Below are 27,581 nucleotides of genomic sequence, written 5' to 3'. Positions count from 1 at the left end.
GATCTGTAAGTAAAATCAAGAGGTAAGCAAGGAATGATTGATACTCTTAATTGTTTATGTTAAAGCCATGGAAACTATGAATATTGCATGAGTTTCATGAAAAAGGGTAATCCAGACACTTTCACTCATGTGGTTTGGGGAAAGAGGGGCTTAGAGAAAATTGTATTACTTTGGTTTATGCTTTGAAGCAGAAAGTAAATTTCAAAGTGAGTTTTGTGTAGTTAGATTCAAATAATGTTTTAAAAATATTATCTTTTAAAATCATTATTTGAGTTTGCTAAAGGACAAGTGTTTATTTTAATTCAGGACTCCACTATTCTAGTGGGGCTTTCAGTAATCAATAGCAGTGTTAAATGAATGTATAGGCTAAAATTCCTCCAAATGCTTGTTTATCTTGGCAATGCTCACTATGTTGGATAGTTAAATTATTTGATAACATGGAGAAGAGTCCATGGACATACTTCTCCCTTCCATTTAGGTGCCAGCAGAGACTGAAGGAACATCAGACCTGAGCAGTTCTCTTAAATTTATGGGAGCATGATCTCTTCCAAAGCCACGGGCTTTGCCTGGAGCCAGATGAATCACTATGAGTTGTATTGCTCAGCTGTTTGCTCCTTCAAGAAGAACCAAGAGATCCAGACAAAGCCCCAAAGCAGGCTGTGCTTTACAAAGGCAAACTCTACAAAGCCTCCTCCAACCTTCCTTTCCTTCTCCTCGGTCTCTCGTATTACAACTCTTCTCTTTTGCAAGCATAAAACTGGGGGTTGGCCGCCCATATCTCAGCTGGAGAGTCCCCGTGTCACCTAGGTCTTCCCTCTCCTGTCCAGCTATGGTATTAAAGCCTGGATGGATGGGTTTGAGAGCAGGCTGAGGGAAGAGCACCGTGCCCTAGAAAAGCTGGTCAGCCTGCCAAGGAGCCGCACCAGTCTCTCACATGTAGTGACTGTAAGTAATAAGAGATAACACATTTTAGAGGGCTTTTATTTTCCCCCAGGAATGGGTTCCCAGTGTTGTTCTCTTGTTTCAAAACAAGCCTGAGCTGAGAAAATTAAATAAAGGCCAGGAATCTTTTAAGCAAAGCTGAGTCCTTGCATCTTTGACTCCACTGCATTTGATGACAGAAGCTGAGTAGCTTTGGTTGAATTCCTGTGAATGTTCTGGGTGTTTTCTTCTCCGAGGTAAAGCAGGTGGATTTACCATGTGAGTGGGATTGTGGTTGTTACAAATTTATGTCCTAAGAACACTTCATCCCAGTGGTGCTCCGCACTGTGTTGCAGATAATAATTTCCATAGGCAACATCATTTTCTCTAATTTCTCTGGCATTTTCCCAGGGGGGAGCAAAGTTACTTCTGTTGGAAGGGTTTGGCACTAACCATATTCTTGCATTTCTCCTGCTTTGCCGTACAGACACTCACTGTGCTGAGGAAAGTGTGATGCTGTGCAGCCAGTATTTCCAAAGCAAATTTCTATTTCAAATGACCAAAGGGACAGCGGCTGAGGCGGGATGTACCTGTTGGTGGCTACACATCACTAGGCAGATGTAAGTAGAGAGGTTGTTAATTATACCTTTAGGTATTTAGGAGGTGTTATTAAGCTCTGCTTAGAAACTTGTTCCCGAACCTGGAGTGGCAGTAAGTGTTGTAATGACAGTAAAATTAATTTGGAAATCACTTAAAGGAAGGCGGATGTTTTGATGAGGCATAAAGGCGCATTGGGTAGATGAGGAGCCAGACAAGCTGGGATCCTATTTGTGCCTCTGTTTCTGCCCCTGGTCTTTGGCCTTGCTTTTTTGGCCTTGGGAAACTCCCTTATAAGATTGCCTGCTTTTATAAAATTCCTTTTTCCTTTGTGTCCAGACAGTGCCTAATATAATGAGGTCTCAAGTCTGGGAGGACCCTTTAGGTGCAATGTAATACAACTAATATACACCAATGAGCCTAAAAAAGAGGCTGTCATGTCTCTGATCTACCTGTGTATCATGCAGCACCATCCAGAAAGTCCTTGGCATGAAACCTTTCTACAAAGAAGTTGAAAAGTGGAGATACAACATACCCGTTGTTTGGAATTCAGCATCCCCATCTCAAGATCATTTTCACAGTTTTTGGCCTTAGATTTGCAGAGTTTTATGAGGCACATTTTTATTCTCAGTATGAGATAATAAAATGATTTAGGGCTTGGCACTAGATTAAAAGGAGCAGGTAAAGTCCTTCCTTCGTCAAAGTAGGATAGCCAGAGCTTGGCTCGTGCAAACTTCCACTCCACATCCGCATCCTCCTTGGAAAGGGAAGAAAGAAAAAAATACAATACCCAAATACATAATTAATAAATAGGAAGGAATTTAGCAATGATAAAGACAAATATACAGGTAGGATTTAATTAGAATCAGATTTCGGTTTTCAAAACCAAGAGCTCTGCACACAACACATATTTGTAGGCTTCTCTGTAGTGATCTTAAAATAAGAAAAAATTGAACAAAGCAATGAATATAATGGAGAATATAAGTCCTCCAAATACTAAACTATTTTCTGTTTCCTTGGATGGCAAAGGGGTTGTCTTTCAGTAAAAATCAAGTGCTTGTGTCAGAACACGTACAGAGTAATGGAAAGCAGAATAAATTGTTATGTGCATGACAACAACAAAGACTGTCTCTGATTAACTGCAATGCTGTCTAACTGCCAGCTGTTTGCACTGCATTGGCCAGGAACCCCCCATAGAAGAGGCCAGGTCACTGATTTCTTCTGTCATTAGCTGAATTCCTGTTTGCATTCACTGTCACATATCTCTAGGTCAACACACCTTAACTCTCTTACTATTCATCTCCTGCCACTGATGGTGGAGAGAAATCCATCACTCAGTGCCTGTGAATCTCATCTCCTTTCTGAACTATCAAGGTGGGCCAGGATCACTTCCAAGTACAAGGGTAAGGTTAGCACACACTTTATGGATATGCTTGGCATTTTTACAAGAGGATGATCAGGGCCATGTATCAGGACCATTTATCAGGCAAAAGACAGGATGAACCACAGCTGCTCTGCAGCTGTTTTCGTAGTGGTTTATATAGATGCCAGCAGCATCAACAGAAGCACGGATCTGCCAACACCCTGTACTCATGTATATCTGTGTTCTGCTGAAATTAATAACCTCTGATTACCCCATAGCTCTGAAACCCAGTCAAAAACTGGCATAACACAACAGAGCTTAATTCTGTTGCAGTTACAGCAACGTGTCTCTGCCAATGGAGCAGCATTCACTTCTGCCATTTGGTCTTCTCATTGCTTGGGGTTGTACCTCACAGAAGTCTGGACTTTCTCTTCACTCAGTAGGATGACTGTGTCTTTAATCTCCCTACTACTGAGGATTGAAAGGAATTAGTATGGGATTTACTAGTTTTTCCTAGTCCTCAAGTAGGAGGATCTGGGCCAAATTGCTCACACTTGTTTAATTTGCTGATAGTTACAAGTAGTTTTGGAAATTTCTATGCCATCAGGAAGGATGATAAAGCGATTTTCCAGGAAAATGGTCATCACAAAGTTTAGACTAGAAAGTTATTGTAATATAGGCCACCTATTCAAGTATTTTTTAGAGATTTTTCTTCAGAAACTTTCAAGAGCATTTCCACTTCCTACAATAAACTAGAAAAGGCAGCATGAGGCTGAGACCCCTTCAGAAGTAAATCTTGTTTCAGTAGAAGAGGATTCAGAAGGATGCTTGATCTTAAGTGGTAAGAAACTTTTGGGGCAATGAATCTGCCTTCTGCATGTAGGAAAGCTACTGGGGCAGAGAACACATGTAAGGTCTCTCTGACATTTAGTTACAGCACACACACCATAGAGCTATATTTGCACTACAGTACATGGATTAATCAGACATTACAGTGAGAAAACATTTTTGGTTCTGGCCTTTTCCAGTATCAAGTTCTGAGGGGAGATTAGAACAAACAATTAATACAAACCCACTTACAGAAACTTGACATTTAATAAATCAAAAGAGATGACTCAGCCCTAACGATATCCAAATATTTGTGGAGTTTTTCTGCTTTTATTTACATTAGAAGGGAGTTGTTTATGTCCAAAACATTAGGAAATCCAGTCTGACAATATTAATAGCAATACTACTGAACAAGGTTGGGTAAACGCTACAAATGCTTTTTTTGCACAAAGCTATTAATATCCCTTGAGGGCTGTGTTCATATCCTTTAAAAGTTGCTTTTGTGAGTGTTCATGCAATCATGCTTTGCAGACCTAGACACTCTTCAAAAATATATATATAGCAAGGTTATATACCTGGTAGTTGGAAAATAAGAAATTTTTAAATATAAATACCTGAGTTTCAGACCTAGATTGGCTTGGATGTTTAACCAGTAGAGAACAGGGCAAAAAGCCAGATGAAATATTACTTGATCTGTTATAAGCAAACAACACAGCTAAGGTAACACACATGAATAAATCATCATAACCAAGACAAGGAGTAAAAATATCACAAACTACTGTCATTAAATACATGTAAAGAAAATTTGATTTGCTCACAGATGGTCATTAAAAACAAGGAAGTTGAAGTTGTTCTAGAAATGATTCATTTTAATTATTAATTAAATTGCACAGCCTTAAGTCTTACTCAGTGTAAGATCTGTGTTTCAACAGCACTAATCTTGCATATGGAATAAATTGCAGCTTCCTTATTTTTTTTTTAACATTTTCTTTATCAGTGATGATTAAGTACACTGAGTTCATAATCTAATTTCTTATCTTACCTCAATTTCCTGATAGGAGTTGTTGATCATGGCTATTAGCATATTAAGCAGCACCACCACCATAGTCACATTATATACTCCATAGAGTACATATCCAATATTCTCAATGAATTTGTGATCATACTTCAGCACCACAGATATCACTTCAGATAAGCCAAATATTGACCAGAATAAGGTTTTAAAACTTTCTTCTACCCTAAAAATAAAGCAAACAATCATTTTATAGAGTTGACATCAGGTTAGCCAGGACAAATGTTAATAATAAAAATAACAATCCACCAAACTAAACATGATGCCTTGGCACAGGCTTTGTAAGCCATTATCCATCACCCAGGGATGTGCCCAAACATATTTATTTCCTGATTTGATAAAGAAATATGATTTCTGATTAATACTATAAAGTTACAGTGTCCCCTTATTTGCTCCATCTGTTGTATTATTTGTCACTGGGATTTTGTGTCCCCGGTCAGGACTTCTCCACGGTCAACGTGCAGTTTGAAACTTTTCGTGTAGGGCTTTTTATTTGTACTCACTCAACCTTTTCTCATCCAGAAAGGACTGACAGAGATTATCAGGGAAAGGGAAGAAGGAACTTAGTTTGATCTTATATGTTGTTTCCAGAGCTGAAGAAAAACATTACTTTTTACCCAGGAGAAGTAACTGAAAGGTTCTGATTTGTGGCATTAATATAAAAAGAGCACACAGTGCAGATTTAGTGAAGTTCATAGCCTGATTTTTCCTCCCATTCTGTTCTAGGACTGCAAACAAGTCAGACACCCCAGGATTTGCAGCAGAAGTTTGAAATGTAAGAGTGGCAGAAGTTGTTGCAGAAAGATATTTTAATGGAATGATTGAAAATAAAAGGAACCAGAGGACTACAAAAAGCTTGAAAGATAGGAAACAAGAGGGCAATAAGCCGACGGCAAAGAGAAGTGGGGCTGGAAAGGATGTGACTGGACCGACAGGTCAAAGGGAGAGTCTGATGCAGAGGAGTCAAAGCCATAACAGGCAGAAGCGGAACAGCTGAAGGAAGGAACCAACCAGTCAACGTACCCACCTTTTGGAAGCAATTATTTGCTTAATTTTTAATGTAAGAGCAATTGTGCCTTCACTGAACAATCCTTAGCACTCTTACAGTTAATTACCTCTCCCTCCCCCTGCCTTCTAAGAAAACAACGCCATTTACAAACTATTTTGACGAAATGGTTTTTACAAGGGTGGCAGCCTAATCCTGCTAAATCTGTTTATAAAAACAAACTGCAACATATCCTAAGGGAATGATAAGCTTTATATCAACTCCAGTGTCAATAATGCCATGCATAAAAACAAGAGAAACTAATTTCAACCCTTTGAAAGGCTGTTACAGAGCACTGGGCAATTTCTTTCTGCCACAGCAAACTGGTATTTATCTCCCATCATAACTTACAGTAGCCCATATTCCATTTACACGTAGTTGTAAAAGTGAGGTAAATATTGAGGTATCGTTCTCAGCCAGTACAACTGCATTGACTGGTGAGGATTAACCCTGAGTCATGTGCTTATTCTGTTCAAGGTTGTGCTTTCTAGTTAAAGATCCCATACAACACCAAAAGTTTCTGGTTTTGAAACTAACCACCTAAGTCACTTATCATACTAATACAACCCATAATCCCCCAGCCTTGATCCCAGCTGCACCCTGCTATTAACCTTCCTTCTTTAATTTGGAAAGGTTCCCTTAGTTTTCCACCCTGCTGGCAGATTTTAATACAACGTGTCAACTCTGCTTCTTTTCCACAGCTTTAGCATTAACCTTTGATCTGCGGTGGTGACAGATTCTCCTTAAAAAGTTAATTAAGGACTGCAAGTGGCCCTGACTGTCCCGAGCACTGCAGAGGAGACAGGTGAGGGACAGGGCACTGGGCATAGTCCATAGTCCTTATTCCCAGCACCAGGTGAGGGACCAGTTGCTGTGCTGGTGGGACTGGGAGGGTGGTATGAGAGGTGGACCTGACCTCTAGCCCCTCAAAACTGTGCTTAGCAATGCCTCCAGGCAAACACGGGTGTCCATCTCACAGAGGAAACTCTTTTAAGGAGACCTACTGGTCTAGAACTACCCTCCAAAACCACCGAACTGTTCTTTCTCTCTCCCTTTTCGATTACTACCAAATTGTACGAAATTTGGCACAGGTCACAGGGAACATCAGTTGTCTTTTTTTTTTTTTTTTTTTGAGAACAACTCACTAAAACACAAAACAAATGTGTTTGGAGCCAAGCTCTTAGAGATTCCAAGATGCTGATGTGTCTCATCATTGCCAGCTAAGCAATTTACCCCCTTCCTGCAAGGTCAGCAGGTGTTTTATCCTTCTCAAAGGCAGACAAATGAAGGAATGAAGAAAGTCAGGAGTCCTGCCTAGACTGACAGCCCCTGGCAGCAGGAGGATCTGGCAGTGGCAGATTGACCAGTGCTCCTAGTGGAGATGGTTACGCTGAGCTCTCTTTCTCCACTGTGGAAAAACTGACTGTTGCAGTGGGAAGAGAACAGAGGGTTGGTTTGTTTGTTTCAATAGACACAGTCCTGTGAAAGTTAAACAAAGATTTTGCATCAAGGAAGAAAACAGACCAGGGGCGATCACGTCATTGCAGATTTTTCTCGCTTTTGTAAACAGCAGTGTGTTCTTCCTCAGAAAAGATCATGGCAAGGCTATGATTTCATGTCAGTCTTGTGCCTTCCTCTCTAAGAAAGCTTAAGGCATCCTTTCAGACTGAGTTACTTCCTTAAATTGATTGGTTGATGCTTAACACTGCCAAAAAAGCAGTGCAGTCAATATAAACTACAAAAATATCACATTTTGACAAAGCAAAATGAGAAGAAAAAAGCCTTCAAGCCTTGAAATAACACTGGCACTAAACAGTGAGTCACATTTCCCTTTGGGGAGAGGGAGACAGAAAACCTCACGTTGTAGCCTGCAGCCTGATTTGTGATGCGGAACGCAAGACGAACGCAATCAGTCTTGCCTCCATTTTGATTTTGTTTGCATAGCATGTTCTTAATTACAGGCTGTTTCAAGAGCTGTGTTCTGTACACAGCATACAATAAACAGATAAACATAGCTGAGGTCTGTTGCAGCAGTCCTGAAAATGATCTACTTTTCAGCATTCAAGAACTTAAAAAAAAAATTTGAAAGCTACCATGGTTAGCTAAATTATTTCTGTATTTAACAGTGTCATGTAAAGTTCGCTGCTTTTTTATTTCATTTGCATCCAGAACATTAAAATGAAAGAAACAACAGAAACTTTGCATGCTAATTTGGTTCAGAGGCCACTGGGGTGCTACTTGTTTGCTCTGTAGATGGCAACACAAGAAAAATGGAGCGCAGGATTTCAAAAGTATGATAGCAAGGGAAGGTGAAAGGCAAGTTACACCAAACGTTCACTCACTAATATCATTAGAACTAAGCAAGCAGTTCCCTCCCACTGTTAGCTGGACAAATGTACATTCCTTTTTCTGCCTATGTACTATCCTAGGAAGCCACGGTTTTCTTAAACGTGTAATTCACAGTTATGTCAGTGAGTAGGTCTTTGACTGTGAGGTTTCTCACCGGGACTATCCAGTGAGCGCTTAGAACCTGGCCACAACCAATCAGTGCACAAATCCAGTGGGTCTTTTTTCTGTCCTGACTGGCCAAATGATCTCTGAGAATCAGGTCCCATAGTCAAATCGTCACAATTCTGAATATAAAATTCACTTTCTGTAAAATATGACCCATCCTCATTAGAAGTCACAATGAGGCCTGCCAGGAAATGCTTTCAGTGCAGTCATTTAAGTCACAGAATGGTTATGAGGACACCAAAGTAAGCGCTATTCTTTGCTCCACTGAATTTTCACAACAGCTCAGTTACTTGGCTCTAATACTTAAATCTTCCTTCTTTTCATGAATAAGTTAAGGGCAGCAGGAGCCCATCACCTTCAGCAAGGCCCACAGGCAGCACACAAAAACTAAAGAAGGAAACGTTGCTAGAATTGGTAGCTGCCCATCTGCCAATATAACCTTGTCATTAGCTTATTAAAATTGTTTGAAATTGTGTACCTTGGGGTTTCTAGCTTGTTAAATGAGACATCTGAGAAGGGTTTTGGGGATGAATGTTAATCTATTCTCTTTGTTTCATTTGATGAAAGGGCTCATTTTCACAGATCATCATTTGATACTCCTGTGTGTTTAAATAATCAGAAGAAAGTCGGTCTATTTTAAATCTCTGTTGAATTCTTAAAAGGAAAACTTATGCTCATGGAAAATTTACGTCATAGCAACATGAAGTCCCTGTGGGATAAGTAGTCATCAGGCTGAAGTTTAGGAGAAAGATTTTGACAAGGCTCTCCTCAGTCCAGACATCCCTTTGGCATTTAGGCAATATTTACTCCAGTGAGCAGTCATCATTTTAATCAATGCTTGCTCATTGTTTCCATCAAAAGATAGTAAGTACTGGAAGATCCACTTAGATAATGAGCATTAATGAGAGAGTTACCACATGGCATTGCATCAGAGACTGGAATTTGTCAGTGATATGCTCTAGCTATGTGTCTGGGGGATGCCATAACTGAGGGTTACTGTGCCACCAGGCAATCAGGAGGGTATTGACTCAACTTCTCATTGTCTTATGCTTCAGGGGCATCTCCTTCACTTCAAATAAGAAACAAGTCACATCTCACACACTCAATTTTCTTCTACCTTACTACCAAGCACAGATAAATGTAATTGCATCTGGCCTCATAAATCCTTCCATTAAAATACATCCCGAGGTTAGAGGAGAGGTCTAGAAGGCATATTTCCCTCAATTAGAGAAAATAAACATTATGTTACAAGATACATGTCTCACAAGAGGCTGATGTGGTAAAACTGTCTCCTGTGCATTTGGAAGGAAACAGCTACTCACAGGACAGAAATGATGCTGAAAAGGTCATTTCTCCTAGAGGAGCTGAGAGCTAAGCCCCCAGCTCACCTTGTGGCACATCAGAGAAATGACACATCAAATGCCAGCTGCTCTCTGCTCTGCATCTGGCAAACGCTGTGAGCTCAGACATTACAAGTGTGGCTGCCTGGAAGTCAGATCACAGCAAGGGGAAAACATTCTGCCAGGCTTTCCTCTTCCCTCACAGACGGGTGTATGGGAACAAAAGTCCCCACCGTGTCCCTAAGGTAAGTCATGGTGATTTTGTGAGACACAAACCCGACTGCCAGGGTGCTATGCTGGTGCCACATCGCATTGTAAGAGAAGGGGCTTTCCTGCGGCTACATGGGACATGTCCCTCAGACACAGCAGGGCACTATGATGTCCCCTCCTATGAAAGCTTCTTCAGGACCCCACTTGTCCCCCACTGCCAGATCCTCCTGTGCTCCAAGAGAACCAAAGTTCATAGGGTTGTAAACTTTCCCTTTTCAAAAGCAGCCTCAGTCTGAACCTCTTTCCAGAAGCATTCGCCAACCTCTTTCTTTTCCCAACATCCTTGTCAAGGGGAAGGCAGGACATTCAGCATGGCCACCTCCATAGGTGCTCTGGTGTGTAAGTGTGACCCAATCAGAACCACTGATCTGCCTGGTCAGTCACCTGGCATGATGCCCTGTGCAGATTTCACATGGCCTCTGCTGAAAAGTTCCTAGCCAGGGTTTAAGAAACACAGCCAAGACATCCTGGTTTGTTTTGCATCATGACTAGCAGCTGGCTCTGCAGATGTGCACCTTACAATCACAGCTCCGCTCAGGTGGTATCCTAAAACAGACCTCACATAAACAAAATCCTCCTTTCTCTTACATACATTTTGGCTTGCAGTTTTAAGAACAATAATCTTAGGTCTAACCGCTCCTCCACTGCTTCTCTTGGCTCATTAAACTGAACATCTCACAAAACAGTTTCCTGACCTGTTGTTTTCATTTCCAGAAATAACCGTTTTTACCTTCCTATGCTCAGTCCTTGAACTGTCTGCCAGGGCTGGAGCCTGTGGTATAAGTTTCCCTGGCAAAATCTGGATGTTGCTTCCCCACACAGCTGGAGTAGAAACTATCTGAACAGAACTTGCAGCAGTGATGAAGCAGAATGGATAGAGCCCTGCAAGAGCAGCCACTTTAGCTTAGGTACTTACGTTGTAAACGCGGGGTTGTATTTTGCCCCAAGGTAGTAAGAGTAAAGGTTGAACATTCCAATCATGAAGGCCAGGAACACCATGATGAAGATGACCATGAACTTGAAGATATCCTTCACAGTCCTCCCCAAAGAGATCTGCAGGGGGCCGAAGCTTTCGTTGGCTGGAAGAATGTAAGCAATGCGGGAGAAGCTGAGTACCACAGCTATTGCATACAGTCCTTCTGAAATGATCTGAGGATCCGAGGGAAGCCACTTGTTCCTGGCTAAAACAATACACATACATTAGGTATTAGTAATGAAAAGTGTTAGATGGAAGTTATGATGAGAAATGACCTTTTTTTGAGACTGAATCTTGGTTTTGGCCAGGAGTTAAAGGTTTGGAAAACTGGTCACAGAAGTTGTCAGCATACTGTACAAATAGGGGTGAGAAGAACTAGTTGTATTTTTCACATGGCAAAGATGAGAAAAGAACAAGACATTGGGATTTACCAAAGTCACACAGCAAATAAATAGCATGGCTTTAAACAAATCTGATATTTTCTGTTTCCTAGTCGAACATCAACTGTGCTGTGCCTTTTCCATCTGAAATCCTCGAGATGGAGAATAAAAACGACAAGGCAGTGGAGTTTGGCTATAGATTTGGATATATGACACCATGTCAATATTTGGAAAGGAAGCATTAAAGAGACTGAGATCTCTATCCTTACCATTAGACAAGAAAGTTGGGATATTTTTTTGGATAAAGCAGATAAAAAAATTAAGTCTATCATATTAATGTTATCTCTAAATTAAGACTAATTCTTGCAGTCTAGTCACTCTAATATTTTTACTTTAAAAAAAGCTTCTTGTTGATATTAGATATGCATCATTTATCTAATATACTCAAAATTTGAACATTTATATTAATATAGCTTATAAATGTCATGGCATCAACTGAGCTTCTTGGTTAAAATACTGTGACTCAGAGCTAAAATGTGACATCTTTAAGGACACAGCAGTAAACTTAGATATTATTTGCAGTAATCTCTACCAAAGCAAAAACAGCAGATGAAGGAATTCACAGGATCTGGTTGTGACATTCTGTTCTGGACCCTTTACCCCTTTGTATCATGAACTCACTTTAAATGGGTCGGCAGCAAACCAGAGAGATGAAAACCACAAATTCATCTCAGCAGCCTCTTGCTTGCCTGGGAAGGGATGGGAAGATCTCTCCCCATCCCCTTCAGAGGGGACACACCAAGCAAGAGGCTGAGCCGGTGTGACCAGCTCATGGACCCACCAGTGAGCCTGTGGTTGTGCATCTTGGCTTGGGTTCAGGGCAAGTGATCCCCATGGATTTTGCTCAGGGTTGCATCTAAAGTTTGCAGAGATATGCAATGAATCCAGTCCACATCCTGGGGTGCAAAACTCTATTAATTTGTGAGTATCAAAGAAAAACCATTTCAGCCATCAAAAATAATGTTGTCAAGGCTATGCTACTGCTTGCATTTCAAAATGTTATCATTTCAAAATGACAAATAAAGGTTTTCCTTGTGGAGGAACAGCAGCTTATGTGTGTAATTGGTGTTTGTATTCCCATTATACAGGTGTTGGATGTAATAGACGTGCAGAACACACCACCAGTTAGAAATGCAGCTCATGATCCTATATTTGTTCACACAGCTTCATTCATCTGTAATTTAAATTATATTCTGCTCACTCCTAGTTCCTGATTATTTGTTGTTCAAGGTGTTTTGTCAGGATGTGATTGACCTGAATGTAGCCTTAGTACAAGATCAGAGATTGAGTGAGCCTCAGATCTTAATTCCTTTCTGACTGTTTAGGAAGATGGCTGGAATGGGTATATCTGAGAAGAATACGTTAGTTTAATTAGAAAAAAACCCTTAATTAATATCACAAAAAGCAAGCTGCTTTCAGCATGCCACACGTTAGCTTAAAAGAACAGGAAGCATTAGAAAGCAAAAAGCATCTTACCATAAGTAAAGTAAGCAACTTCAGGGGGAAGGGTGACATTATTGAGGTCATCATCTTGAACGTACTGATCTACATACTGTTGTGCTTCAGTCGCTTTGAGAAAAGCCATGAACCTGGCGGTGAACGATGCCACGAAGATGGACAGCATCCCAAAGTCCAGCAGGTTCCAGAGATGTAGCACATATTCGCGTGGCCCCTCTTCCCAGATCTCCTTGCACTCTGACCATATCATGCCTGCAGAAAGGCCAGAGCATGTTTCACCGTCTAACACAGGAGGTGTTTTTTATTCAGATGGACCCTTTTCCTGACCTATAGTAGCTTCTAAGACTAAAGCAAATGAATCTTCAACTAAGCTGAATTTCTTGAAGATGTTTCATGCCATTTTTTCTCAGAAAAAATATTAAAAACTTCAAGCTTATGTGTCCTTTTGTGCATAGGAGGTAGTAATTTTAAAATTTCACTACATGCGTCAAGGGTAAAGTAGATTTCTGGTGATGTTAGAGAAAGCATGGTTCAGAAATACTGAAGCCATTGGAAAATGCTACTGCTGATCTGTTTGGAAAATATGTAGATTTCCTCCCTTGTCCTCAAAATCTCTTTGCTAAACTGTGCCACTGAAAATGGTAGCACTTGCTTTACTTATGTTTTCCTCCTTCCCTAAACCAGTGTGTGGGTCCATTTTGAGAACGGAAGCAGATCTCTGCAAGAGAAAATCTGACCCAGGAGTAAATATAGTATGATCAGAGAAAAGGTAAGATGGTTCTGCCCTTACATTAAATAATAATGAATTTCCACACATTAAGGTCTGATTTACCACTTTGAAAACCCTGAGTTTAGTCCGAATTTATGATCTTTCTGACAACAGACTTACAGATAAACCTAAATGCCATACCCAGAAAATTCAAATGTTTTTACATCCATGTTCTACTGGGGAGTGCTGAGGAGGACAGGTGAATTCAACAGGCAAAGTGGAGCGAAGAGCACAAGTCAGATTCACCAACTTGTTCAACTTTCAATCACAGCAGGGCTCCAGGGCCAAAGTCTTGCTTCTGAATACCTAAAATATTGGAATATTTAACACACTGATGAATATTTCCTGCAATCTACCCAATCCTGCTTCCATAGCAGCAGCAAAATTCACAGTTAATCAAACAGGAGCAATGCTTGCTGATTTCCTTGTGGCCTCCTACAACCTTGGTCCTTTATATGAGTTCTTCATCCTCTTTGCTGGAAGCTCTCTTGGTGTGGCATGTAAACACATTTGCTCGGCTGCTCCAGATATTCCTGGAAGCTCATGGTATCCCAAGAGGCGCAGTCGAAGGCTGGGATATAGGGAAGGAAACAAGTCAGTGTGAATTTAGCCAGAGGCTGGAGGAATGAGGAGCTGCTGCTGCCAGTCCTTGTGCACTGGGAAGGATTTGAGAGAAAAAGGAAAGCTAAGTTATCGATACCACTGGTGGCTGAGGCACCACTGGCCTGTGACCTCCACATCCCTGAAATCTTCAGGAAGGTCTTTGGAGCTGTGCCCTGACACAGGTTCTGCCCTATTTAGATCTGACTTGGGAGGGAGCCTGAAGTCTGCTGAGTGCTCAGCGCTCCCAGCTTTTCTCCTTGACTCTGGGTGCCTGGTGGAGTAAAAGCAGGAACTTCATCCCAAGCTGTCATTCACCAGGAGTGAGATTTAATAATAAATTGTCTAAGGCAGAAAGTAGAAGAATTAGTTTCTCAGGAACTGTCCCAGAGAGAAGATGAAATATTAAAGAAACATTTCTAGCTAAAAAAAAAGGTATCCCAGAAGTGATAGATAGGAGACATTAGCTGTACGCCTTGTGCGTGTGTGTCATATGAAGGTACTGAAGCACTTCAAGAAATATCACATGCGTGGTAACACTGCCGACCAGAGTACTTGTTCACTGACACCCAGAAATGTCTCTTCTGGTTTAAATATTAACTGTCCTATCCAAATTTATTTCTAATCTTGGTCACTTAATATACCTAAGTCACAGATTAATGAAGTAAGGAGTGTCTAAAACTGAGTAGACTGACTAAAATTAGAATAGCTCTGTGAAAGTATCACGCTGTTGGCCTATAATTTACATCATTCTTTGTGCCAACTGTGTGGCAATCATTTTTTATCCATACATATGGAAAAATGTCTATTCAGGACAAGCAGAAAAGTCAGAGTAGTTATTTGGACAGTACTGTTGGGTAATTGTATATACATTGTGAGGGAGTAATTCAAAGCTTCTCCTTAGGTAAAAATACTGAGAAGAAAAAAAGCAGCTAAATTCAGGGGATGGGACATAAGATGAGGTGTAAGAACAGAAATAAGGGAAGAGAAATAGGCAAAGCAGGTTTGCCAGGATGTGACCGCATTTCATTACAGTGTTTCTGAGGCCCCTGAGAGCTCTGAGAGAGATTGTTTTCCTGAGTTTGACACACAGAGAGGTGGGACATGAGCAGCTTCTACTCCTAAGCTTCTGCAGGTCACTTGTGCCTGTTCTCTCACAGCAAGGATCATCAGAAATGTCACCTTGATGGGCATTTTTGGTTTCAGCAGGGGAAGGAGAATCAAACTACAGGCACAGCCCATCTGGAAGAAAAATGGAAGGGTGCAAGAAGTGCTGTTCACCACCTGTGCACAAAAAGGAACAGTCTGTCAGATTTTAATATCCACTGGCATGGTACATAAATCATGAGCAGCTGATGCTGCAGATCTGCCTTTGAACCTTTCTTGATCCGCCAAAGGCTGTTGGATTAAGAGGGAGGGTTGTGCTCAGATTGCGTCTATCCAGGGCTTAACCACTACCTCATCTGCTTTTTCAGTGGGGATTTTGTCTTTCTAAATGAAACCTCCTTGCTTCCGGTGCACACTTTTGTCCATATTGCTCACCAGAAGAATCCCAGCCTTCCCCATTTGGAGGCAAGAGGTGGGAAGACCCTGCTGCAGGGAGAGAGGTACCCAAGGCATACAATGAGCCAGAGATGCATGAGCCAAAATCGCCGTGCCCGATGTAAAAGGGGCAAGTTTTCCTTTCAGAGCATTGCAGTATTTCTCTCTGCTGACAGATTTATCATCTGCAGCCCTTGGATGCTCATTCATAACAAAGAGTCATTCTCCCACCTAAAATGCTAACGTTTATCTGGCTGTTCATGGGGTTGTTAAATGGGTTATCAGCTCTACCTGGCTGATACAGAGATGGTCTACAGCCTTTCCAGAGGTGCAGACCAATGGAAAATAAAACTTCTGTAATGGATTCTTGGAGCAGAATGAAGTGTTTGCCTGGATGAAGGTCATTACCTCTGCTTGGTTAACTCCATTACCAGCATGCATTACAAACAGTCGAGAGCAGGAGATGACAATGGTATCTTTTTGCACAATTCCAGTCTGAAATTCTCCTGCTGGTAGTTTTCTCATAAAAACATAGAAAGGTGGGTCAATTTTCATATCTCCAGCGAGATTAATTGCAGAGAGTGCTATTACAGGTTGTGCTCACTCATTGCCTCACTATGCTATGCTAATGGAGCACATTATCCTCAAATAATGCTATTCTGAATATGCGTCGTAATTTTATGGTTGACAGCCAGATAACTCAGACAGCCAATTTTCTCCCCAAAAAAGAACTAAGATCAAGGACCTGTAAACTAATTTCTCAAAAATGATGTGCTATGGTTGGAACAAGTAATGTGTCATCAGCATCCATCATCACTGCCATGGTATGAAGGAGAAAGGAGAAAGAACAGAAAGAGAAGGAATGGGTTTACAAGCTGAGAATAAATAGAATAACTCTTTTTGATTGTACTATGAATAGAAATGTAGGTAGCACACCTACACTGTTGAGTCTGAAGACAGCAGCTACAGGTATTGCCAAGTAGGATTAAATATAGCTATGTGTATTTAGTACACGAGAGCTAGATTTATTATCTTTCAACATACACTTACTGTCTACTTAGGTTTACCTCTTTGGAAAAGCACGTCTTAGCAACTTTACCTGTGATATTTGTCTATAGCATTTACTTTTATGCAATTATGTTTCTACTTATGTATACATATTTATAATACTTACAAGATTTTTGCACCAAAAGGCTGGGCATATCACCACCCTTAGTCCTGTTAGAGTCTTTAAAGCCTAGGGTCACATATGGGGCTGAGGAAGTTGCCAGTTGTTTGCGGGCCATGTGCACCAAACTTTCACCTTAATATTGCCGAAACATTGTGCGAAGTTTTATGTAGGCAGACAGGTAAAATGGCCAGAGAAGATTGTCAGTGCTGATGTAGGCAGTCATTAGAAAATCTCATTATATTCAGAAGTCTGTATAATGAATCACCTTTCTTCTCCCAGAAAAGTGAAAACCTTCGCTTTAAATGAAGTGTTTTCTTCATCTCCCAGGAACTCACCAGGCAGACAGATACCTAGTGCCTATAAGAAAATAATACCTAGTCTAAAATCTAATAATCTTGTCCAACTGCTTTAATATAATTTTAAAAATATATCTTACAGACTTACTCTATCCAGTCTGGCATTTATTCAGCATTTTCTAGCCTAATATCCTGTATGGGATTCTGATTATTAAGGGGACAAGGAACAAAGAAATGGTGGCCAGGAAGTCATCAGATAGAGCAGCCCTATTCTATTTTCAGGGCGGTTTAATGCCATCCGTTCTTATGGAACAGTGAAATTATTCACTGCAAGAAAAGAATCAAAATCATGGTGGTGAGTAAAAATAGATACAGAAGAGGTAGACAAAGATTCTGAAGAATTGATAAGCTCCATTTCCCATTAAATCCTTCTGAGCTTGTTGAGATTAGCGGTTCAAGGTAGCTGACCTGCCAGGAATAAATTGTACCTATAAGAAAAATAATACATCTAAATTTGCCTAAAACTATTGCACATGTAATATACTTTTCAACTTGAAGTGTTCATCCACATGAATCCTTACTTTATAATTATTGGATAGCTTCATTCCTTTTAAAAGAAGATTTGATTGCTGTGCCATCCTCTCACCAGTATAAATTCATACTATACATTTAATAGAATCCAATTTGTATTTATCTAGCAGTTTTCATCACTAGATCTTAGAATGCATTACAAAAAAGCAAATAACAATATAGTCTTTTGACATCTGAAGAAACTGAGTTTCAGTGAATTGCAATAGGATCTCATGGCAAGGTAATAATACAGGTCACCTATATCCCAAGGGACACACTTCTTAGATGGAGCAATGTCCTCTAGTGAAGTTATAAGTTCTTATGATTATATTTCCTTCTTTAAGATGCAATGATTAAACAAACAGAGGCAAACAGACAACATCTATAGCATTCACCGTGGAGAGTGGAAAATCAGGAAAGTGAGAATTTGCTAAGCATCATTCCATATTTTCAAAAGCAGTGACAAAGATCAAAGTCGTCTTTGATCCTGTTTTAATCAAACTACTTCCATCAGCTTCTGATTTAGCTTCATGGTGGGTTTTGTTTGTGCCTGATTTGGCTTTATTTTGTTTGTTTGTTTTTTAATTTGTCTTGTAACGGCCTGTCATACTATTCTTACTCATGTTGTATTTCCCTGGAGGACTTGTAGACAATTCGTTTTTGCTTACCCAATACCCACTTCATGATCAGCAATTCTGTCCATGAGAACTGAGTTGTTTTGACTCGAAATATTTGTTTTGGATGATCCGTGATGGTCTCGTTGGGGAGATTTTTTACTCCTTCGAACCGATCTGAAGCATTCACTACTAGCAGTCCAAGGAAGATTGTGAAAGAAACTGCATGTGCCACAAACTTCATGAAAGGACTTCGAAGGGTCCGTCCCAACTGCAACAGAACATACACGAGACGTAAGAATTTTTCCCCTCATTCATCTCCTGGATGTTTTTTTCCTATAAAAGTTTGAACCATTTGCCCAAGGTGAAAAGGATTCAGAAATGAATTCTAGATCATGAAATAAATGGGGCTTGGATTTGTTCAAGTTGGTTTTTGCTATTACTAGACATTATGCTTTACAGTTCAAATTATGCCCTTTGGATAATTTTCTATGTATGACAGTATCTTATATTTCTCCTTTCTAGCCACATAAAATATCTGATTGTTCTGGCCATATGGTAAGTGGAAAATAAAGAGACAGGATATTTATATAAGAGACATGTTTGTGTGCATATGTGTTTTATGAATGTACTCATGTGTGTCAATATAAATCCTGAAGATGGGCTTACTTCTCTCCTTTACACCATCATTATATATTAGAATATTTTGTTAATGTTGAATTCTTGGTTCATTAACGCTGTGTAGGAAACAGCCTGTTTAAAGTTTCTTCAGTAATGCTTTAATGTGCTTTAGTATGATAGTCTTCTCTCATAATTACTACAAAAGCTGGAGATTCACTCCCCAGAACACAAGGATTTATTTCAATACATTAAGCCAAGAATCAGAGCAGCAGGTCTCTTCACCAGAGCTAATATTTGTTCCATTCTTCTTGAAATCTCTGTTTGTTAATTAGTTAAAATAACACTATTTTCCTTTTACATTTTCTGTGATTTAAGAAAACATTAGTACAGAAAGGTGTCAGACTAGAAGCATTTTTAGGAGTGCAAGGACCAATGTCAGTTGCGTTGGATACAATAGACAGCAATGAAAGAGCATCCCGCATGTGCCCTTCACAAAACCCCGTAATTAGTATTTTGGGTTTTTTTGCAGCATATTACTCACTGATTACCTTACCTTGATGACAAGGTATCCTCAAAATTGTCTTAATATCAACCTATTTGATCATAAAACTTCATAAAAATTATGAAAAGGGACTGAAAAAGGAAATCTTCTGTGTTCTTGCTTATCTCCAATAGCAGCTTTGTTCAAAGGAGCCCAGGTCTCTGGTTATTGCAGGGCAGGAAATATTTTAAAAGCAGGGATCTTTAGGTCTAACAAAGGAGTGAATCAATCCCAACACTTGGGATGCTGGTTCATGCCTTTGCTTCAAACCTTGGTGTAGTGTTAGTTCTCAACAGCTTTTTATGGCTGGTGTTGGGTAGATTTACATTTTGTAGCGGAACTTATATTTCCAGTACAGAGTTGATGGGGTGATGGGATATGTTTGAACAATGTCCCACACAGGAATAATCTCAGATATTTTCTTCGTATGACCTAAGAGAGCTCAAAGAGCAAGAGCAAATTATAACAAAAACTATTGGCATATGGGACCTTAACAACAAAGTTTTAAGAAAGTGCATTTGCAGTCTGTACAAGACTCATTTCTAACCTGAATTCACTAAAAGAGAGAAAGTACTTTTTATTGAACCATGAAGTCTCTCCAAATAATTAGACCTTTTCTGCTCTCTACAGAAATTAAGAGAGATCTGAGATTAAAGTAGCACAGCCTTGGCTATCAGAGAAATAATCCCATGCATTACAGAACCAAATGAATTCTGTGGGTAATTTCACTTAACTCTCTACTGATTTAACAAAAGCCTGCATTTAGTCAGTGTTACATCAGTATTTTATCCTTTTTATTACTGTGGAAAACCTTCTTGAGCTGATACTTTTCATAGCCAAAAATCAGATTTCTGAGAAGATAAGAGCTACAGGAGGTGAAAGTGTTGACAAGAACATTCTGTAAAAAATTAATAAAGCCTCAGTTCCTCCAGTCACCCTAATGCTTTATGAAAATAAGATATATTTTTCAAGGAACATGGTACAGTTAAACTCAACATGTGCAACTACTTGGATGTATCAATTTCTCAATTACTTTTTCAAATCAAAATATTGTGTTTCATCAAACCAGGATTACAGCGAAGTGCCTGACTGTCCCTGTTAAAACAGAAACCTTGATAGAGTGTGAACATAAAGGTTTATTCTTAAGACAATAGCTCATTTCATGACTTAGTATCTTATCTGTATTATAGGAACTTAATGAAGCATACAGACGTGTCAAAAAGAAAATATATAAAATGTGACAGTGAATCAAAGTTTCTAAATGCAGATTAATCTCAATTGTAAGAGATAGGAACAAATGAATTTAGAAATATAAACTACTATTTTCAGTACAGTGCTCATGGTAGAAAGCATGAAAAATATTGTTGTAGAAATTGTATGTAGCTTAACTAGGGAGGAAAATACACAGAGTAAAAAGGTACAGGTGCAGCTTTAGGTGGAGTGAACCATCAAAGCTCCAGTGATTAAATGATGCTGGCTCTGTCCCAGTGGGAACTACGGTCCGTAAATCCCCAGCATGGCTACATGAAAGCCAGAGAACAACCCAGGCGATGAGAGCTGGGTATAAATGATCTCTGTTAGTGATGTAACATTTGAATGTGCACTTCAGCCTCCCAGAGAAGAAAGAAATTACTTTTTGGAGTTCTGCAGACAATCCAAACAGTCCTGCTTGCTCCTGTCATTATATTTTTGGGCAGCAGACTATGCAGTTCTTCCATTCTATCTCGTATCTTCTCTTTTGATCACTGACAAAATAATTTCAGGCACCAATATTTCATTTCAGACTCACAGCCTCCTTGAGATGGATGAGTCAACAGAGTTGTTTCAGAATAGGATGGACTTACACTCCACGGGTCTTATCAACAGTTTGTGCATCAAGAGGTGAATGAACGACTGACACTAAAATTGCTTTTAATAAAGATGGCTCTGTGCAACTGAATGCAAGAGAAGACTTAAGCATTCAGTTGTAAACACTAGTTATAATATTTACTAAATTTTCAATGATGGCATTCGGTATGGTACATTCTAACCCACAGAGCTTGATTGAAGAAAAATTCTTGGAATTATTTTGAGATATGAATTATTCTATTACCCTATGTGAAACTTCAAAATTTGACCAATATATCTTAAGAATGTGATACATAATACTATTGGCCAGAACAACTCCTATAAGCAGTATTCCACATTACAGAGATTTCCTTCATTTTTTTGCACTGTCTTAGCCCAGAAATGAGTCCTCAATTCATGCCCGGGCACCCGTGTGTCTTTTAGGTAAGGCCTGATTTGATTTAAGTTAAATATCTTAGCTGATTATTACTATAGTAAAATTATCTCATTAGCCAGTTGTGTAGCATCAAGATTATTTCTGTGAGCTAAACCCAAACAAAACACTTGTAAAATTGACCAGAACAAACCTGGGCTGCTCAGAGCATCACACACAAGTCTTCTGTTAACATCACCATCCTGCTGCCTGTGTAAAATTGTCTGCAGTAACGTTCTGAGAGGATATACGCATCAGCCCTTGAACCTAATAATGATGATTTTGGGTGAGGTACCAATTTATGGAGGAAAAAATGCATTCATGATTCTGTTATTTCTGTCACAGGCCCCAATCAAAAATCAAGACTACATTGTTCTGATCAATGTAAACTCATGCATTAAAAGACAATTCCTGTCTGAAATAACTTTCCGTTTGACTTTGTGATAGAAGGTTATATGTGGTTTTTCACAGTCTAAAGTGGAATGGAAAGAAAAGAACATTGAAAAATGAGAATGCACGAAATGTTTAGGGTAATGAAATCACAGTCCATGAAAAATCAAGTCACCTTCCCTCCATTTTTTTAATGAAATTAAAACCAAATAATTTTCTCAATAATTTCTAATTTCTGCTTTAAAACAGATTTATTTTGAATTTTTTGTCTCAGTTTTCTTCACCTTAATTTTGGGGCTTCTCAGTTAGTTTCTCCACTTATTTCTCATCTAATTGTTCTCCCCACCTATGGCTATATTCAAATGCAACCTCTGTAAATCTGAGAATACCCCACAAATATTGCTGTTGGCTGATGTGCCAACTCCCCACACATTCAACAGAGGTGAAGGAAATTAAACAGCTTCATAAATTCCTGCTAGGCTGAAGTCTGACATAACATAGTCAACGTGATAATTCCACACATGAATTCCCACTATGACCTAAGTAAAACCAACCGCAACACAGCCCAGTTTTCACATGGGCTCCTCTGTGTGGAACTTCAGGGTCCTGTCCAGGATTCATAAAAGCTCTGGGTTTTTGTGTTGATGTGAACCTTGAGAAAATGAAGTTACATTCTCAATTGCTCCAAGAGAAAGTACTTTTCTCAGAGGTATTTTGGAGAGCATCAAGCATTAAACATGTTTTATTATCTCAGATGATCTGGAAGACTGTTTTCAAATGGTTTGTCTGATTGCACTAACATAAATATTTTCAAATTATAGTCTTTCCTTAATACCCATCCATGGATCTATAATTTCCTGGGCTTGACAAATTTAGAAGGGATTCCTCACTGGCTTTTAAAGGAAGCGGGAGAAGATGCTTTCAAGACTGTTACCAGTGCCAGGGGTCATTTTTACCGAATTTAAGTAGCTCTAAGAAGCCTCTTGCTGAAGATCTCTACCATGTAATGGATGATGTTGCTGGCTATTGCTGAATGTGAAATGATCTCCTCCCCTGCCACCCTTTTCTTCTGTGACAAGAGTAGTGAAAAAGCTATTTATCACTCAGCCACACACCTATTTATTTCCATTTAATTGAGCAGACTCTTTCAGGATGGAAACCTCATACCACAGAGAATTCAAGCATTTACCTAAGCTAATGGCTGGCTCTGATCCTTTGACGTTTAGGTCTTGTAAAAACTCTCCTGCTCCATCTGATGCTGTGAGACATAACACAGCCGTATTCAGGTATGTGGCCTTTTTCCAAGTTTCATAATCTTTTCCCTCAAAACCATAAAGATTGTATGATTAAGTCTAGTCTTCTCTGCAGCACTAAGCTGGGGTTTGCCAGAGTTTCAGGCACATGTGCAATAATAATGCTCCACTGACTAAAAATGCAAGATCAAAAAGAAGGAGGAAAAGTAAGAAAGGAGCCCTGAAGAAGGGAGAGACCTGCAACAAAATCTACTTAAATTGAATGAGAGTTTAAACATCAGAGTTAACTAAAAGGGGAACAAAGATAATTTCCTTTGGTTATTTCCCATTCTGGTCATCCTTCTTTCTCCACCCCACTCCCACGTTGTTATTTCCAATCCATTTCCTGTTCCTATTATTTTCTTGTCACCCACTGTCTCACCCTCTTCTGCCTCCCTTCCTTTTTTACCTGTAAAGATGAATCTCAAACCATGCCTAATAACTCAATTTGTGTATATCAAGCAACACCTAAAGCTTGCTATCCTCTGGTGCAATCTTAGAGGAAAGCACGAATCACTTCCCAACAGCATTACAGAAAAACCTGTGACTTCATTCCAGGTCCTGGATAGAAATGACCATAAAAACCTTAATGAGTTTGTACCTTGCTGCAGGGAGCGATCCAGTAGGCTATGGCAAGGAAGGGCAGGCCAATGGAGACCCCGAAGACAGCCAAGAACTTCACAGCTATAGATTGTTGCCGTAAGCCTGAGAGGTTTTCATACCACATGGTGAGCAATTGCTGCTGGCAATTGGGGTGAGCAACAAACTGCAAGAGAAACAGAGATAGAAGTATCAGTAACATTTTCTGAAGAGGATGAGATTTCAGTGAATAAGCTGATGAATTTGCCAGTGAAACAAGACAGACATCGTCTTTGTTGTCCAACGTAGTTTATGGTGTCACAAACAGAAAACCACAAACCAGTCACTCCAAATCCCCAGGTACTGGCAGAACGTGTTCTGCTTCTCATCTTCTCTAGAAAGAAGTTTTGTTAGACAGCAGACCATCCAGGCCAAACCCAACATCCATCAGCGGCCAACACTGACAAAGTGGGCAAGTTACCTCCTAAGGTAAGACAATCTACACTGAGATTCAGAAAAGAAACAAAGAGACACTTTGACATAAAGCTGAAAAAAACCCCAAAACTCTGATAACTTCCTAAAGACATAGACCATTGAAATGGTAGCTCACCACAGCACTAATATTATATCTCTCTATTCACTGCATATGGAGCCAAAGTGAACCATTCTTCATGGTTCTCCTCCTGTAAACTATAAGAGGTCTGGCTGGTATTTTGCTACTTTAAATGTTTTATCTCAGAGTACCTTTCAAAAATGACAGCTCATTCTTTACTGATGGGACAAAAAGACAAATCTAAAAGCAGTAGGAAAAGCTGTGGTGCTCTGGTACAGAAAGTACATGTTTTGTATCCTGTAACTGAGAGTCTTCAGTTTATTGTTCAGAGGGGAAAAAAAAGGTGAGCAGCAGACAACTGAAAAGGGCAATTTCTTAATGGTAAAATTACAGCACCACTGGATCCCACAGAAGAGATTTATAATAAAAGTTCAAACTTCTTTATTTCATATTGTTCTTCAGGGTGATTGAATTTAGCATGTGACTATCTTTAATCACAAAGGAAGATAATTAAAAGGTAAAATAACTGAAAGAAAAGATGAAAAATAAATACGTTGCTAATGTAGCTGATTGCATTAGCAGAACTGAGTGTTTCATTTATTAGTTCTGTGACTGAATAAATATTCTTAGGAGGGAAATGTAAAACCCTCCACTATTACAAAAAGCAGAACTTTCTGGAGGCGAGGGGGAGGATGGAAAGGGTGAAGAGGAGGAAAGCAGAGTGTACTGGGGGTTTTGGTGGCTGCAGTGGCCCCAGCCTGGCAGGGTGGACACGGACCACATCTGGCAGCTGCCCCATGTCCCTGCTTCAGCTTCAGCAGCTGGGGGAATTCCAGCTGTCATCTGGAGTTTTACTGGGACTGAAAAGTAGAGAAAACTCAAACTGTTCTTTCATCTTCACTGTCTATGAAACGATGGTCAAATCAAGAATTTAATGGACTCTTTTCTAGATGTTTGCATAATGACAAAGCCGTTACTGTGAGTTTCAATGATCAGTTTATTGCTAGGGTAGAATGAAATACAGTTGCACAGTAATTAGGATTGCTGTGGAATAGTGCATTTTCTTCTTTAACAGCACATTAGCAGCTATTTAAACTGTGTTTCTTCAAATGAATTAGGCTTTGGGGACTGCATTTCTCAAAAAGGAAAAATAGAAAATAAGACTTTACCCCTTCCACTGAATAAATCAATCACAGTAAAGAACTTTGATTAGTACTTTTAACCACTTTTGTCTTTATAGTGTTGTTGTTTTTTTTTTTTTCCTGGAAATATTAACATATTAATAAGCTTTCTTTTATGCTGCTTCCAAACACAATAATCTATAAATTGTCAGTCCTAGTCATTCTGAGCATTTGAAGTTTAGGGTTAAGGTGATGACAGCAGTATTGCAAGGAGGCATTTCCTAATGCTTAGTGTTTATGTTTGTGTTAATGTTGCCAGGACTTATTATCTTTGTGGCAAAGTGACAGAAGGATGAAGTGGAAGGAAGCTAGACAGAGAATTGACTCCCTTTGTAAATTTAACTTTCAGATATGAATTCAACAGCAATTGTAGCAATTATTGGAAAGGAAAATTACACTGGTAGATGTGTAGACTTCTGAGATGAAGGGTGAAAGCAACAGCCAGGCCTCCTCCTGCTCTTGTAATTGTTCACTGGATTATGGGAATTGGTTAAGACAAAGAAATTCAGTTGTCCTTGGCAATAAGACTGACAAAGACTTTTGCTGGTTGGCATTTCAGAGAATTCATCAGACATTTTAATCTGTTCATTGTTTTACTCGGTCTGGGAACAGCTACAATAAAAATACAAATATAGGAAAATTGAGAAGGAATTGCTATAAAGCCCAGTTCATTGGAACAATTTATTTTGTTTAAGGCAATAAAGATTGGCAGCATGCCATAGAGCCTTGATGGTGTTCATCTTACTCTGATTATTACAAAAATGAGGGGAAAATAAGATCAGGATAAGAAAATTAAGAGCATGAATGTGTTTTGATCTGTTATTTGCTTACAGCAAGAAGCACAGTTTTTTCATTATGTTTGCTCCATCAGATATTAATGAAATACACAGTAACCCTTGGACAACGCCAACCCTCTCTCCACCAGTATTTCAGTAATCGGTCTTAGATCTCATCAGAGATGTTACAGAACCATTTAACTTCCTCTCTTTTCTGGGAATGGGCACCGACATCAAATTAAAGATTACACTAATGTTTTGTTTAGTGTTGTAGACGCTGAAGAGAACAGAGTTTGAGATAAAAGCTTCAAGGCAGAATACTTCAAAGTGTAATGAAAAATGGTGGTGTGGCATATTGAATTTCAGAGGCCTAAATGTTGCAACGTGTTCTCAAAGTTCCATTTAGATATTATTTCCCTTTTCTACACTGCTGGAAAAGGAGGTTGGGAGGCTTTTATGGGCAAATGTGGCTGTTCCTGTGCTGCATCCCAAAAGAGAAAGGCAGTGTTACAACAATATCAGTGTGGCTGGGGCTGTGCAGAAGGGTGAGATATCGCTAATTGAAATGGAAGTACTGGCAGTGTAGGGGGTGGTGTGTGTCCAAAAAGAGCCATTTAAAAGCACTAAGTGCTTTATCTCATTCACAGTGACCCCTTTCCAAGCTGATAAAAGTAAATACATCAGAATCTGGAAGCTCAAGCAAAACCCTTTGTGATGCTTCTGCATTCAGAAATCACAGTGGCAGCTTTTCTGGTCCCATGGCACAGAGACTCCAATAAATGGCTGTGGGTCTTCCTTATACCATGTATATACCTCTGTGATTTAGGAAAAAAATTGCACTTCCAGCCTATCAGTTACACACTTTTTTAATAAGTTAAAAAAGTCTAGAAAATAAAAAAAGAATGAAATCAGACATCAATCTGAAGAGCCAGGTCAAATAATGAAGCTGCCAAAGTGGCATTTTTGAGAACCACCAAAAGACACAGGAAAGCATTAACACCT

The 27,581-nt window shown here is 39.5% G+C and overlaps 1 protein-coding gene and 1 long non-coding RNA gene across 3 annotated transcripts in view; one reads left to right on the top strand and one right to left on the bottom strand.

The window, feature by feature from the left end:
- Positions 1 to 27,581, bottom strand: part of TRPC7 (transient receptor potential cation channel subfamily C member 7) — a 76,033-nt gene that overhangs the window by 7,689 nt on the left and 40,763 nt on the right. For both annotated transcript variants that reach the window (XM_071814744.1, XM_071814743.1), the window contains exons 4-9: positions 24,092 to 24,256; positions 18,441 to 18,657; positions 12,843 to 13,076; positions 10,867 to 11,131; positions 4,752 to 4,947; positions 2,054 to 2,275 (exon numbers count right to left, since the gene is read on the bottom strand). In XM_071814744.1, coding sequence (XP_071670845.1) covers positions 2,054 to 2,275; positions 4,752 to 4,947; positions 10,867 to 11,131; positions 12,843 to 13,076; positions 18,441 to 18,657; positions 24,092 to 24,256 — 1,299 coding nt within the window. The remainder of the gene's footprint in view (positions 1 to 2,053; positions 2,276 to 4,751; positions 4,948 to 10,866; positions 11,132 to 12,842; positions 13,077 to 18,440; positions 18,658 to 24,091; positions 24,257 to 27,581) is intronic.
- On the top strand, positions 339 to 6,883 carry LOC136107752 (uncharacterized). Its single transcript, XR_010652328.2, has 3 exons — positions 339 to 945; positions 1,409 to 1,541; positions 5,508 to 6,883. It is a non-coding gene; the product is annotated as an uncharacterized lncRNA (long non-coding RNA).

Source organism: Patagioenas fasciata, chromosome 14 (assembly GCF_037038585.1).
Source record: "Patagioenas fasciata isolate bPatFas1 chromosome 14, bPatFas1.hap1, whole genome shotgun sequence".
Lineage (NCBI taxonomy): Eukaryota > Metazoa > Chordata > Aves > Columbiformes > Columbidae > Patagioenas > Patagioenas fasciata.
Note: the sequence above shows the minus strand (reverse complement) of the source record. Positions and strands in the feature narration are given on the sequence as shown.